We start from the raw sequence: 16,587 nt of genomic DNA on the forward strand, positions 1-16,587 counted from the left end.
TGATACATACAAACACTTGGCTGGTGGCTGGATTGGTTTCAATCTCACTGTCAGAAAGAGTCCCTCTGGACTGATTTAAGTGAAGAGCAGTTCTCCCACCAAGGCCGTCTCCTGCTGTGCTGCTCAGGTCACTGTCAGCGCCGAGAGTCTCTCCAGAGCTATTGCTTATCTGAAAAATTTAAATTCCAGGTGTAAGAACAATACACGAGTGGTGCTTCACATGCAGAAGGTTTGGTATAAAAGAACCTTTTGGCATTCATATTAATAGTTTGATAAAACAGTTTGAAATAATCTTATTCCACACAGTCTGACAGCATCACACATATGTATATAGTGTATCCACCACAGTATTTTAACGCAAGACTCCACATTTTTAATAGTTGCACTATTCAGTCATGTCTTGTGCATAATTTCTTTTTAGAAATTCTTTGCCCCTTGCCCATTTAAAACCTCTACATGGTCTGAGGACTGACGTCATCAATAAAGTGAGTAGAAGTAATAGACAGTGTGTGGAATTTTTTTTCTTATACAATTCCTCAAAATTCAGCCTGACAAATTTGGTCAGGTTTGAAAAATGTTTGTTTGCTATTTCCAATAAACCCAAAGCATTAAAAGCTGTATATACATATGCTGATATATGCAATAATCCATAACCCAAACATAACAAACATGGGTGGTGATGGCGCAATGAATAAGACACATGCTTTTGGTGTTAGAGACCTGGTTTCAATTCCCCACAGTGACACATCCACCAATGTGTCCCTGAGCAAGACACTTGACCCCTAGTTACTCCAGAGTCGTGTGACCTCTGACATATATAGTTTTTGTAAGTCGCTTTGGATAGAAGCGTCAACTAAATTAATAAATGTATAACGTACATTTACCAACCTCACATTTCAAAAACAAAGGGGAACTATAAATGATTTGTCCAACTTGTAAACAACACACGGCTGAAGTCCACTTTTGCATCTATGCTGTAACTGATGTGAGCCTATGCGTTGGTGTCTCCATCGCTCTGCAATTGCACTGACATAATGCTAGTTCGCAATGGGGTTTCTATGTTCTACTGTGTTGAGTTTCTTCTTCTTCATTGGTGCAGCCCACTATAAACAATAGCAAATTAAACTAAGCGGATCATGTTTGAGTTGGAGCTGATCGATGTTCAACAGCAGTTACTTTTCCTGAAATTACCAAAACAAAAATAAGAGAAGGTGTCAGAGATGGACTGTACGACCCTTGAATCGGTTCAGGCAGAAGGACAAACTTGAACTGCATAAGAGGAATTGCAATGCTACCAAGCTGACCACTCATGGTTCTTGCGGTCTGCGTCGCCAAAAAGTGTAGTTAGATTTTTGGAGAGGTGTGCGTCAGGCAATGACATGGGCTACGGTGTAGGGTACGTGACTATGCGTAAGCTTCAGCATCTATTCGACGAAGAAGTATAAACTGGCTTTAACAATATGCCACCCACATTTTCATGTTTTATTTAAATACAAGGAAAAATACTTTAAATGGTTTGGACCAAAAATATCATCCTGGAATCTACAATTAATATTGTGAAGTACTGTGTAGGTGTGGAATAGATAGGAATAAAGTGCACAGTGTCTAAGTTGGATGTGCCCTACCACTGTGCTGGCCTCCGAGTCCTGGCTGGTGCTTCTCGTCAGGACTGGTGGCTCTGAGCTTGTTACAGACTCTGTGTCGCTCTTCTATAAACCCAAAGACAAAAAAAAAAGGACAGAATTCACTGGTAAAAATGTGCTGCACCATGAGCAGTTTTTAAAATTCAAAAACTAGCACCATAGATTGAAGGATGAATATAAACTGGACACTGATGATCAGTTTCAGGCCCACCTATTGTGTGTGCAGCCTGCAGCCCTTGTTTGACTATGATAGTAGTTTATTTAGCATCACACAAACAGACATGCAGCTCACCCAGCTATTAACCAAAGTTTTAACATTTTTTTTCAAGTTGTCACACAACACCACTCCATGAACAAACCTGAGAGCCAGATGTGACACTGAGGCCACTATCAGCACTGATCTGTGACTTCTTCTCCTCTGCATCAGCCACCTGGGGGCGCTGCTGCTTTGCTCCTTCAGACCCTGCAGGACAGACATGATTAATAAGCATGTTGGCATGAATGGCACGATCTTCTTGCCTTACTGATAGTCGCCTCACTCAAAGCCACCACAGCACAGCAACACTGACGCTAAAGTGCCAAAGCCTCTATTTAAACACTGCATTACACTTGTGACACAGCAAAGCATACAGTAAAACACTACCTTATTCATGTTTGTAAAATGATTTGAACATCTAAGACTCAGAGTTTTAAGCTGCCTCTAGCTAAAAATACAGGGTAACTATAATACATCTAATCTAAAGATGCAAGAAAAATTGCTTCATTACACAACTTTCTGTATATAATACTGGTGCTTCACTGAGTAGTAACAGATTACGTTTTTACAGACCAGACAGAGAAGTTACAAAAGGGGCAAGCAGAAAGCGCCATAAAATTGGGGAAAATGTTACAAATGAAAACAAAACTGCAAGAGCGCGACATTAATTCTCAGTCAATGCAGCAAAGGTGGCTCAAGTTACACCAAAAACAAACAAACACAGGCAGTTAGGCATGCAAACAAACGATGGACGGTAAAGGAGACATTTTCTTGTACTTATTTGTTTATCGCCTCAGTAGGTGCAGACATGGTGATGAGTAGATCCTGACATTTCACTGTTTTTAGGTTTTTTATGATACCTTTGTAAACCATTTAATAAAGCCTTAAAATCTGCTGGCAACTGTGGAATATTAGCTGTAAATACATAAATTTACAGCAAGCCACTTGAAACTGGAAAAAAAAAAATGCAGTTAAAAGAGCAGGACAGGGCAGGTATTCATTTCTGCTCATCTGGATGCATGGTGTCAAAGGGGGAGGACACACTGGGAACAAAATGTCATCTTAAGCCAGTGACTATAACAAAAAAATTCCCACAATTTTTTATGTCAAGGACCCCAAGACAGTCCACATCAGTAAACGTGTGATTTTATTTTAAATGTTGCACAGAATTGAATAATGTACTTCCCTAAACTGTAGGCAGGGAAGGAAAAAAAAGGTTAAAAAAACCCAACTTTTTTTACAATACTACACTCCAGCATGTGTTGGCTTTTACAGTATGTTCTACATCCCAGCTTATATTATTACTGTATTATAGTAAAACTAGCATACTGTATTAATGCCTGCTGGAAGAACTTACCAAAACATACTAAAACTGGCTGCCATCTGATGTCTTGATTAAGCACAACATGACATTTTAGAACTAAAAACAAGCGTGTCATTTCACACAGCACTACACTTATGTGAAGTTATTTGACCTTAGTTGCCAAATAGCAAATACAGAAACTTTAATACCACTACTGGATACCAACCAACACTACTGCAACAGATCCAGTGTCATGTGCAGAGTATCTCAACCCTGATGCACGTTATTTGTAGTGCATAATCAATCCAATGTAAAAATCAAGACTCTTATGCCAATATTTATTCATTCTGACATTATTAATAGGAGCACTCCTTCTGATTTATTTATTTTCTTGTAGAAAGACACTGGTGAGTTTGAAAAGGTGGGGAGAAGGGGGTAGAAAAAGGTCAACAGCTGAACACCCCAATCTTTTTACTTTTTTTTTTTTGGTGTGTGAAAAGTCTCTTACTCTGTGGTTTTTCCATAGCTTTTTGCTTATCCTGGTGCTTGCTCCACAATTCTACCCAAGATGCATTGCAAGCAAGGAGAGAAAGACAGAGAGAGAATCAGAGAGCTGGTTGAAAAGGCATGTATGGCGGATGAGCATTAAAATCAAAACAAAAACAAAATAAGCACTGAGATTCTGTCATTATTGAATGATGGTGTTTTGTAATGTTTGCATGTAGCTGTGATTTAATCTGGACATAATGAAAAAAGTATTTTGCTGTCAAGTTGGATCCACTGCCTATAACAGCTACTAAGGTAACATTACAACACACCCAAAGCTACCGGCCCAAAGTCCTGGAGAGCCACACAGTGAAGTCAGAATGAGCTTTGGCTCTGACCACAGGCCACAGATGTCATCGATTGCATTTGTCTGGCTCTCCAGAGCAACGGTGAGAGAGAGAGATGGCTGATCTGAAAAGAGCATGGGATGGGGTTGAGAGGCCGACTAGCCAGCAAGTGAAATGGAGCAGTTGCAGAAGCAGGGATGCTCACAGTCTCACAGCATTCTGTAGAATTGAAGGTGCAACTTCTAACAGGAAAAGAAGGGGTGCAGGTAGGAGAGGTGTCAGGGTGGTTGACTGAAAGTGTCCCCCGTATACAGACCCAGAATAATTCTCAAAAAATTAAGTGGTAAAGAGATTCTTAAGGATTTTCTAAGTCAGATGGTTCTTTGGCAACCAATAGAAAACACTTTCTGCAGTGAAATTAGTCTCTTTACTGGGACTGTTTACTGGGGAGTGATGCTTCCACCCTCCATGCTGAGAGCAAAGGGAGCTGCCATTTTCTAAAGCACGCCTCGCAGAAACCTGCAGTAAAGGCAAAGACGAGCGCAGATTTGACTATTGATGCGCATACCTCTGGTTTCCCTCGTCCACTACTGCAGATTTAGGTATTGGAAGACCAAAACAAAGACATGCATTCAAGGTGCTAAGACAACAGAACTCCAGAGAGTAGGCAAACGGGCACAGATGCTTAAGGAAGGGGAGACAAACACACGCAGTCCAGCCTGGAACACAGGGAAATATTCCAAACACTTTTCAAGGCTGCTTCATATCTACAAGGGGAATATTTTAACCAGGGCCAAATACTGAATTTTTTCATTTTATTATTTTTTTCATTTTTGAAAATCATTACCAAACACAAATACAACTTTAGTATTTGGTATAAGATCTCAAGAATATAGACTTTTTAAAAAGTCCACTCCAGTGATTATCACCAGTATTTCATGTCAAAGTGTGTGGAATATTATAACACCTGTAAGAATCTGTCTGGGACAAGTGAAGGGATCTTTCTTTGAGACGGTTGGAGGAGGGGGTGGGATACTGGTATTAAGGTTGATGAGCTTTTAGGGTATGGGGTTTGGGATCTCACGGTGCACATGCAACCGGGGCTGGAGTGGTGTACACACCAATCGAGGCAATAAAGTTCTCCTCGTTCAGACTCCGGGTATCAAAATGGCGGGCTCCTCTGCCCATTGTGTGGTGCGGCAGCTGCAGGTGTGGAACATTCAGAAGGCCCTGAGGTCTGGCAGTCTCCATATGGCCAGAAGGACTCTCTTTACTCCCTGGGCTGCCAGCACTGTCTGTGGGGCTTCGCTTGCGCTTTTCTGGGTCTACCAAGTTCCCAAAATGAAGGGGCCACAGACAGAGTTCATCAAAATTACAGAAGAAAATATGGAGGTTTAAACTGGGAGGGGATTAACAGTATTAGACAAAGAAGGAAACACAGTGATCTAATGTTTTAGTAAGACAACTTCTAGCATGAAGCTTAAAGCTTTATATAAACACAATGCAAAGACATGAACTGGGTTAGTAGTAGCATAGGCTCACTGCTGTTACGCTTCTCAGTGCAAAAAGTCTTTTAAAAATGAACTGACAAAATGTTAAAAATCTACATTGTTTACATCACACAATCCAGTATGAAATGTGTGCATTCCTGTGCTAAACATGTAGGACATACCTTTGGTTTGATAATGTGTGCGTGCAATTTCCAATAAACTGAAGACACTGGCCATTCCTCCGAGACCTGCATTAGTGTAAGAGTGCTCCAGACTGGAAACTGTGCACTTCAAGATGTCCAGCATGCCTTTGTACACCTTTCTGCTCACCTCCTGAAAACAAAACACAGTAACAAGATTGATAATGATTTCAACAAGATAAAAAACAAGCAACACTACCAGCCCCACGGTCTAAATAGATTATGATCTGAGACGAATTAGTGATGTTGGGCTAAAAAAGCTGACTTGATCTTGAATTAAGTTTTCAGTCAAAGTCATTATGCAAGTTCTTGCAGTGAGACTAGACAGCGACCAACAGTGTTGTTATTGTTAATTACCAAGTAATGTGCCTACTACTACTAAACTGGCTGTTACTGAATAAAACCAGCAACATAACAACTTATAACATAAATTTGCTGAACAAAAAATACAAAATACCTTGAATGAAGAAAAGAAATATCTCAAATTAGCAAACCACCCAACCTAATTTACTTTAATGGTCCAAATGTTTACTTTGGCTTTGTGTATTTCTTGGCACATCATTTTACAGTGTGGAGGGCAAAAAACAAATATCTCACCACATCACGTATGATCTCCTGTCTGGCATCTTCCTCTGACTGGATAGCTCTGTTAAGCTTACTCAGCACAAACACACGAAGCTGCTCGTTCTCCAGCAGACGTCGGACTTTCTTCATGTTGAGCCAGCCGACTCCCTGACCATCCAGAACACTCTGAACCACCTCCTTCAAGAACTGCTGATTCTCACTAAATCAAAACAACACAGTTTCATTCAAATTCAACAGATGGAAGTACCTTAACAACACTTGATAGGGATCATATTTGTCACCTTGAAACCCAACATATTGCCAAATGGAATACATCTCACAACAATGTGGTCTAATCTTACCTCGTGTTGTTGACTCGACCCTGAGGAGAGGGCGATTCTCTCTTCACTGTTGGACTGTGCTTAATTACTGAAGACTTCTGGTCCACAAGTGCTCGTGGTGCACGTGCACCTGGAAGAAGAAGCAAAACTATGAAGTTTCTGAAAACCACAGAGCACGATAACCAAAATAACAAAACAAAAACTGCAAACTACTAGGTCACTAAAAAGAAGGGCACTCAGTAGAAGTGGACTGGACACAGACAAAGGCACTTGCTCACCAGGAACTGTAAACCAGGACAACAAACAACTTTCAAACTAGTCATTTTTAAGCTACCACATCAAATAGAAAAGAAATCAGTTTACATCGCCCTGTAAAGAGGACAGACACACCTGGAATCTACTGAAGGTTATCTACTGCTGAACAGACAAATTAATGGAGCTACTAGAGTCTATTATTACAACAAGAGAGTTGAAGGACAAATTAAACAGGGACATGATGCACACACACACACACACACACACACGTCCAAATGGTGCTCTTGGTGGTGGCATCACACTTTAGCAGCATAGAGATGTGAGGTCAGACAGAGGATAGTGTGTACAAGAACTACATGAGTGATATCATGCATGATAGAAAATAAAGGACTGAGTGGAAGGCAAGAAAATGAGCTACACTACAAGCTGACGCATTTAAATACATTGCTGCAATGCTGTGGGAATCTTGGTAACTGCTAGTTAACCACTTTGTCATCTGAGAAACATTCGCTGCAGAATCCATTTGTTGAAGAGAGAGGGGAAAAAAAGCTGTGTTGAGGTGGGATCCAAACCTCAACCCTTAGGTTGTAAGTCCTGCTCCTTACTGACTGAGCAAACTGAATACATGTTGATGTAAGTCATTATTATGGCTTATATTCTCATCCATGATCTAATGGTTGAAAATATTTCTCAGATTCAAAACTTATTCGCGGACCCCCGCTGTATATTATTACTACTACTACTTCTTCTAACGTACTTATTCAATAGGGATGAGTGTCTGCACTGCCTGAATTCTACCAAAAGTAGAACAAGAAGAACGTAGTGACGAAACGCGCTCTGTAGCGCCGTTTGTCCGTTTTCAGCTACTGTAGAAACATGACAATGCAACGTGGCGCCTTCCATGGAAGGGGTTGCCGCGGTTATGTAGATATAAATGGCTCATTCTAAGGTAATAAAAACATAATGGTGTATTATGTAAGGTCTTTACACACCACTGAAAACATAGTTATGGATCTTATATTGCATTTCTGTCGATAGATCCTCAGAAATTTAACACACTGAACCTTTAAAGATTTTTTACACTGTTATTAATCATCTCAAACATGTTGCACATTCTGTCATCTCAGGACAAATTATTTCCCCCCCACTCCATTCAAATCTGTGCAGACACAGTGTGCTTTATCAATCACATACACTGTGTTTACTAACACACCGAATGTAAACGCGGAGCCCTTGGTCAGTTTTGTCCAATGACCATTCCAATCAAGTTTCAATGCTTTGATGACAAAAACAGAGAGAAGGGCGGTATTATTTGTGCAATTCTACTATGAACAGAAGAAAGACAAAAAAGAAACATGGAGCTGCAGATAGCTGGAAGATGCAGACAAAATCTGTTCTGCAGTGAAGTTCAGTTTTATTTCACAGATACATTCCACATCACGTAAAATACTCCGCCTTAATCAAGCTCACTACATTTTGTAACGGTTTGGCAGCAATGTGGGAAATCACACCGTGGTGCTGCTCAAACTGCAAGACAGCCCACCAAAATTTCGGATATGCTGAAAATCCAAATAATCATCCCACAGCCAGATTGTTGATCATTAAAGCAATGAATAAGGGTTTTCCCTCAGACTGTACGTCAAACGACAACCGATCTGACACAAATTTGTCCCAATTCTAAGCTAAAATCAGGCTTAATCTGTACAGTGCCTGCCCCAGTCTCTTGCATTTGTTGACACAGTGCATTGGTTCATAAGTTGATGTGATGAAATAAAACCCAATCTGATCAAACTCTGAGACTCATACACTGAGAAAAACTTGAGTCTGACCAGGTTGGAAATAATATGGTGAGACCTAATCAGGTTAAGTTTGAGTCAAAGTTCTAGGGAACATGTAAAACAATACACACTAGATCTGAGCCATTATCATGACATCAGTTTTTGCCACCAAAGTCTATAAGCAAATGCGGCATGTTCAAGAGCGTTAAGCTTCTGCAATTTCACTTTTATTGCAATAGAATAAACACTTTAAATTAAAAACTACTTTTTGTAAAAGATGGCTGAAAATCCAAGTTATACAGAACCACAGCCCTACTGGTGTTCACTGATTTAGATTTCTCCATTTTGCTGCTTGATGATTCTGTTTCAAAGGCATGAAAGGATGGGGGAGGAGCACACGCCTACAAGAAAAGCTTTTCTGATGTGGCATCTGTCAGTGCAGGCTGCTTTATTGTCAGGTTTATGAGACAGCAGGGATCTATTGTTTATTTCTGCTGCTGGAGTGTCCAGGGGATAAGAAATGAGGTTTTATTCCCAATACCAATACTTTGATTGCACAAGAAGAATTTTCACCATGTTTTAGTTTGAAAACCAATAATGCACAGCTTTTTGAGTTTCTTTATTATTTCTTCTAAAAATGCTTGCAATAGAAACAGCACTTGTAACATCTGTGAAGATTCTCAGTCATCCAAGTCAAAGCAATCCAAGGTAGGTTAAAATCAATGGCAAGTGGACTCTGTTGACAAAACTTGAACTTTTTTTGCCTCTCATCCAAGAGGTTTCTTCAGTTCTGACTGACATGCAAGGAGTTAAAGCAGCTACAAGAGCTCAGAGGTTCATCACTGAGGATACTTTGAGACTGCAACTTTTCTAAATGTGTTTTTTTTTGTCCAATTATTTGTCAACCAGAGTAACAAGGGACAGATGGTACAGTAATGAAGCAAATCTGAATCCCAAGTCTGAGCGAGCAAAAGCTTAAATGAAGTCCACAAACAGGTCAGCTTGCAAACAAAACTAGAAAGCGCTGTTAGAAGCTCGGCAGAACACCGGCATACAACGATTTACTCTAGTATCAACATCAGTTGGATTCTGTGTATGAACGGACCTTGGGCCCGTACCACGAAGCAGGATTTGAGCTTATCCAGATAACTTTGGGGTTAACCCTGGGTTTTCAGTACCACAATGGTGGTTCACTTCTTACCGGGGTAGACTGCCATGGTAACTTATGCTGAACAGCTAACCTGCTCCGGAGCAGATTATGTTCCAGATAAGAGATCAACTCTATAAAAACACTGCCTATTGACCAATCAGCTCTCTTGAGATAACCATCTGTAGGAGATCTCGCAGACTGTTTTCAAGGCTGCTTTTATGCTTGCTGCAGTGATGCGGAGAAACTTTTGTATAGCGAGCTCATCCTACAGAGACTGATTGAAAAGCCTTGTAAGCTACTACTTATTGTAGGTTTTTACAGTAAACCTGCTACTTTTTTTTATTTTATACACTTCATAAGAACGCATCAAATAGAAGCATTATTACAGACTACGCCTGTTCATTTAGGAATTCCCACTGTCTTTCTGCATGTGTCAGCAAAAAATTTACACACAACCACAAACCAATTAGAGGCTTGCATGTGCAAAGAAAGAAAAACCTGAAAAGCCTTTAAGGAGACAGACTCTGCAAACTCAGTAAGTTAACAGTTATAATGTGAGCTGCAGGTAAGAGTTCTTTTGAGGCTGGCCAACGTTATGAACTGATTTAAGATTTTACAATGGGATTGTGATCATTTACAATTCTGCATTGCAATAATATGTTAGCGTTGCAGATGGACCGATGTGCCGACCGGTGTGCAGCTATGACAGATGAGAACTGGATTAAAGTTTTGGTGATGTTTGCATGTTCATGATCAGATGGGTTTTTAATACACAGAGCTACACAGTCATCGGTTTAGCATATAGGTTGTGTCTTGTACATAATTTGTAAGGTCTTGTTTTATATGTATTCTATATGTATTTGCATTCGATATGTATATGATATGATAAGGACTAAACGGTCCAAATACTGCAAACCAGTTCCAGCCATTCTCTCCCACTACTAGAGCTAACATCACAACAGCATATCTTGGCAAACTAGAAAGTAATCTGAATGTGTATGGGCCAGTCATTTAACGTTACCTGACACACAAATCATGTCTGGAACGGCTGTGCTGTGCACAACACCAGATTTTTTTTCAGCACACACACAGAACGGACACTGAGAATGGACAGCTAGCGTGGAGATCTGCAAACCCCAGCTTTAAGAACACTGTTCAATCCATGTTCCAACACTGGCCATGGCTTTTGACGAACTAATAACGTTCCAGTACTGTTTTAATTATACCAACAATTACCCAAAGCCTCTTGAGATAGCTCTCAGACAACCTCAGTTGCCCCAACCCTACCTGACATCTCTTATGTGACACATGAAATGCACCAGAATAAGCAACATCATGCCTTATCTATATAGTCGGTCCACTGCAGAATTGTCATTTTAATGACATAAGACAACCATCTAGACAACCAGTATCTTTGCCTGGTAAAACCCTGGATTTAGTTAATTGATAATACAAAATATTTTTACCAGTTATATTCAAATTGTGCATAAATTTACTGTAGCCGCCGCTCATTGTGTATAGCACAATTACAGCACGACTGGTCACAGGAGCATAAAGGACAAGAAAACAATGACAAACAACAGATGTTGGTAGCTTAGTTCAATCTATTCATATCCTCCAACATCCTGTTCTGTGTCATGTGCCTCATTTGCTTCGCTGTGGTTATTCGTTGCATAATGTATTATTTCAAATTTCACATTCTGTGATTACTGATGTTGGATCTAGGTATACTTTTTTCTCTTTTGAAACTCGCTTGACATAAGGCTAAAATTAAACATACTGTGGAGTGAAATAGCAGTTAGTCTGAAGAAGGGGAACATCACTATGAATGGTGGCGTGGTAAGACAACATACTCAATGCTCCACTGGATCTTTGATGACACACATGGTGACTGAAATGAGGATAGACAGAGGGGGATGCTGGGAGATGTAGTTGACTGGCTTGGAGAAGCATGCAGCTCACTCAATAAAAAGGGCAGAACCCACCTTCTCCGCTCCCCGGGCCGGCCTCTGTAATTATCTCCATTAGAGAATTTAGCCCAAATACTGCACACAAAACCCAGAATTAGTGCCGCGAAAAGGTGGACAGAGAGAGGGACACCGGCCCAGACACAACCAGTCTGAACATCAACCCATAACACAACAGACATGCACACTCAACATGGTGCCAAAACAAAGAAATACAAAAATAAGAGAAAAGGGCAGACAGAAAAGAGAAAAAGACAATATGTACTGACGATGGTATCAATCCTGAAAGAGTTCGATATGATGACTACTGCCTTTTGTTCAGCAGCACATTCAACATTTACAGTACCAAGTAAGAGCTATGTATAGCTCATACTTTGTTGTATATCAGTAGCCTGAACCATGGGAATAATGCTGAACAGTCCAGATCAACAATGAAAATGTACACTAACAGAGTAATGGATGGAGTTGTTTCCTAAGAATTTGTGCGTGATGTAAGGCAGAAATCGTTTTGAGCATAAAAACATAACTCATCAGATAATCGTGACACACAGCAAAATACTTCATTAGAAAACCTGTGATCTTCAAACTTTCTTCACTGTTTTTATTAAAATAGTGAATGACCTCAAAAAGGGAAGGAAACACTCAACAATGGGAGCCACCAAACAAGCAAGCAAGGCAAAATAGTCGGGAGGCAGGTGGGAAATAAATTCCATTCACTAAGGACAGATCTTTCTGTGAAAGTCATTCAAAGACATAAATGTAACTACAACAAAACATGAATTAGGTAAATTCAGTTCAAAAAGGACTGATCATCCTTCTTGTAGTAGTAAGGATGTGCAGATGCCACACCAAAAACAGTCTGTAGTCACAGAAGAAATCTTTTGACTATAAATGTGTGCATTACCGAGCAAAAAGACTCCCAACAGTCACACAGAGCGGAATGGCAAAGAAACAGAGGGAAAGGCATGGATATACATTTTAGCTCTATGCTGAGAAGGTGGTGAGATAGGTATAGGTCACTTCAAGGATAAAGAAAAGCCTAGTCAGGGGGCTAAAACAAACTGTCACACCAGACATAACATACCCGGGCTGTCAGGGGCATCTGAACAACAAAGACAAAACACATCATAATCAAAGAACATTTTTTATGGCAGCTATTCCACACGAAGTGGAGCTATTGAGTTAGATTACCATGCTTCGCCTGTTTTTTCTCTCGGTTAAAGTGAAAATCCAGCCTAACCAGAATTCATATTAGCTTTTTAAACGAAAAAACCCTCATATTAGCCAGTTTAATAACTCTATTCCCGAGTGCAATTTTAGTCCCTGTATCTTTAGCAAAGCATGACATTGTTTGTGCAGTGCATAATTTACCTTCGCTCATGTTCAAACATAGCTAAATATGAGCCATCAGCTGCCACAGCAGTTGGATTCCTTTTTTTATATTTAGGATTCCATTCATGTGTAACTGCAGTTAATCTGATATAAACATCCGAGTCCTTACACCCTTAAAACCATATATCCTGCAGTTTATTTGGATTGCTTAATCTTTCTGTTTGTTTGGGAAAAGACCTGACTTTGACATACCACATTTATCTACTTCCAAATGATACCTGGGTGCACATTGGTACTAGGTCTGTAACAATTATTTGCATTGTTTATTAATCTGATGAATATTTTCTCAACTAATTGATTAGATGTTTGGTCTACAAAATGTCAGAAAGTGGAGGGAAATGTCTATGTGTTTCGCCCCAAGATAACGTCCTCAAATGTCTTGTTTTGTCCACAACCCAAAAACATTCAGTTTACTTTCACAGAGGAGAAAGGAAACCAGAAAATATTTACATTTAAGAAGCTGGAATCAGAGAATTGTTCTCTTCAAAAATTACTCAAATCGATCAAAGTAGTTTAGTGCAGCTCTAATTTCTACCAATGTTCGATTAAACTACTTCATACTACCACGCTAATGATAGTAAAAAATGCAAAACAAGCCAAATTAATCAATAGTCTCAAAAATGCACATGAGAAAGAGTTGCTCATCTCTGCAAATGAAGAACAAGACCATGGAAACAACAAACATGAAGTCTGTTTTTGAGTGGATTTTCCCGTTACTCTTGAGAGAAAAACTTTGTTTGATATCCCCTCAATATTCTCTTTTAAAATAGTGCCATATCTGTTTGGCAATCCAGTGAGAAGAAAGTCAGGCTTTAAAAACATCTCTACAGACCTGCTTGTTCCATTTCCTCTTCAATATCAAAAGTGAAATATTCTTTTACCCAAAACAATTATTGTGGCAAAGCAATGAAAACAAAAAAAGGCAGAGAAGGACAGACAGTAAATTAATTAAATAAGATACTACTAAAGTTGAAAGAAATACTGAAATACTATGCTTTTCTGTTCAAACAAGTGTACATTAGTTATGTTTTTTTAATGAATAATCGAAGTTAGGACCATTTAGATCTATTTTTTATTAGAATTTTTAGTGTATAAAATGAGGATTCAAATCATAGTATTTGACTGTAAACTAAATTAGTATCATCAAATAATCAAAACAAATCTCTTAATAAACAGATAACATGACTGTAAGCATGATGTGATGAAAATAAAACTTTAAATGAGAGGGTCAGAAAAACAAAAATAGCACTAAATTGTTTTATCCTTTAACTCTTCCTACTGTATGTCCTAAACATCACATTTTATGATAATGTTTCTTATTACCAGACTGATTAACTGGGACAGACAATAAGATGACAGAAACACCAATTTCATGACAAATTTGAACAGATGTAAAAGTGGTCAGGTTAGCTGTGTTGTGTTGTCCTACCTTTCAGACTGGGGAAAGGCGTTGCTTTATCCCTCGCTGCCTTGTTGGGAAGAGCAAGATTGGACAGACTGAAACTGGTGCCATGGTTCTTGTAAAGATTGCCTAGAATGGGAGTGATAATAGTATAATCAGAAAACAAGAATAAAATGATAAATGAATGATCAAGCAAAAAAAAAAAAAGTATAATTATTAACACTCTTCACCAGTCACATACATTACTCTGATCAAAACGGTGATAAAGCCTTTGGTAAGAAAATGCAACTGATCCAGACACAGAGAAATCATTTAACCAATACATAAATATGTAAATGTCCATACAACCAAGGGATTCTGTCCTCTAGACAAAAGAGAAAATAACAGAAACCTCTATAACAAGGCAACATTATGTTCACTCTTTTAGGCAACTATACTCCCTGTAGATTCTGGATTTTAATGCATTTTTGAATTTGTGAGGGGGGTGTGTTCAAGCATTAACTGCATGTAGTTGGGTCATCATCCACATAAATCAGCCCACTTTCCATGTGTTAAAACCTGGACAAATAACATATTCTTACTGGCAAAGGACATGAGTCCTCCAAATCCATCATTGCTGCTGTTGGAAATGGTGGAGTTTGGCGAGCTGTTGCGGGAGTCTCCCTCCCCGTCAGACTCTCCTGGGAGCCTCAGGCTACTGGGACGTAAAGGACGTTGTGCCCTAAAAAGGTGATCAAAAGACATTACCGTGCGTCATAGACACAGGAACATATAATAATAATAATATGCATGCTGCTGGGAAACTCTCAAGCATTCACAACACACACAGCACCACCAATGATTCAAGACCACCATGAATGGAGAGAGTAATTTGACATGCTGCGTTTTGATAGAGAACATTGCATGGTTTGGTCAGAGAGCCCATTTGAATGATGATAGTGTATTCATTCAAGTGATGAACAAGTTTAACACACTTGTTGCCATTGAGGTTCTGGTTGAATCGAGGGGTGTATGACTCCACTTGCTCTTCTGCATCAGGGTCATCCTCTGAGGGGAAGCCATACTGAGGCTCAAAGTATGGGTTATCATACTCCTGTTTTTTGTTGACTGAGTCCACCAGGCCAGAATCAGCAGTAGGTCTGAGGAATGGCTGACTCCCCAATGAGGGGACAGAGTTCTGTAAAGCGGCACTTGCTGATGCTTCAATTTCAGGTGCTTCCCCCTGGTCCTGAAAAAATGACAACACATATTAATGGGAATTGTGTTAATGACTCCTTGTGTTTGTGCAAATAAAGTTCTCCTTTCCTTAATTTTTATACAGAATAGATTAATTCTGCATTGCTCTAGTTTGGCACTATTCATTTTTTGATGAATATGACATTTGCAAATTTACAGCTCTTGTTACAAATTGTGTCTACAGAAACAATAAATAGATACACATCAAAGCATTAGATATTTAATTTCTACAAAAATACATCCTTACTGTATTTTTGTAGAAATTAAATATCTAATGCTTTGATGATGAGGAAAAATATACAGTTTCCAAGTGAATTTAAGCTTCACAGTGATTGGAATGATCACACACATGGTTGACTCCCTGGATGACTGTGCTGGGACTTGAGCTTGCAGTTGTGCTGGAGCTTGAGCGAAGAGGTTGTCCATCAGAAGGTTCGATGGGTCCGTCCCCACTAGGTGGACCCTCTGAGCCATGAACTTCCCTGAAGTCCTCAAAGTCTTGAAATTCAACTTCACTGGCATCTCCCAGTGCAGCATGGGTAGGCGGGTCCACGCCTAAGACATCGAGATAAAATATTAGAAGGAATTACAGTCATGGCGTTTCTTGTAATGACACTATTACTACTACTTACTTGGTGTGTCTCCCTGGATGTCACCTTGGATCATCTCACTTACAAGGTCCCCAAGTGAGGAATAGGATGAGCTGGAGTCATCGTATGCCTCACTGTCACTACCACTGCAACAAATAAAATTAAAAATTACCTACAGCATAAAACA

At 39.5% G+C, this 16,587-nt stretch overlaps 1 protein-coding gene across 18 annotated transcripts in view; it reads right to left on the minus strand.

Moving 5' to 3' along the window:
- madd (MAP-kinase activating death domain) overlaps positions 1-16,587 on the minus strand; it is a 50,374-nt gene that overhangs the window by 15,303 nt on the left and 18,484 nt on the right. For 10 of the 18 annotated variants that reach the window (XM_038701145.1, XM_038701144.1, XM_038701149.1 and 7 more), the window contains 13 exons: positions 16,443-16,546; positions 16,160-16,365; positions 15,549-15,802; positions 15,156-15,295; positions 14,602-14,703; positions 6,652-6,760; positions 6,323-6,509; positions 5,708-5,858; positions 5,157-5,360; positions 3,711-3,761; positions 2,003-2,106; positions 1,626-1,709; positions 11-169 (listed from right to left, as the gene is read on the minus strand). In XM_038701145.1, the coding sequence (XP_038557073.1) occupies positions 11-169; positions 1,626-1,709; positions 2,003-2,106; positions 3,711-3,761; positions 5,157-5,360; positions 5,708-5,858; positions 6,323-6,509; positions 6,652-6,760; positions 14,602-14,703; positions 15,156-15,295; positions 15,549-15,802; positions 16,160-16,365; positions 16,443-16,546 (1,855 nt within the window). The remainder of the gene's footprint in view (positions 1-10; positions 170-1,625; positions 1,710-2,002; positions 2,107-3,710; positions 3,762-5,156; positions 5,361-5,707; positions 5,859-6,322; positions 6,510-6,651; positions 6,761-14,601; positions 14,704-15,155; positions 15,296-15,548; positions 15,803-16,159; positions 16,366-16,442; positions 16,547-16,587) is intronic. The other 8 variants (XM_038701153.1, XM_038701157.1, XM_038701161.1 and 5 more) reach the window with 3 other exon arrangements.

This window comes from Micropterus salmoides, unplaced genomic scaffold, assembly GCF_014851395.1.
Source record: "Micropterus salmoides isolate LMB-PRFRI ecotype aquatic unplaced genomic scaffold, ASM1485139v1 Ms_hic_scaffold_6, whole genome shotgun sequence".
In the NCBI taxonomy this organism is placed as follows: domain Eukaryota; kingdom Metazoa; phylum Chordata; class Actinopteri; order Centrarchiformes; family Centrarchidae; genus Micropterus; species Micropterus salmoides.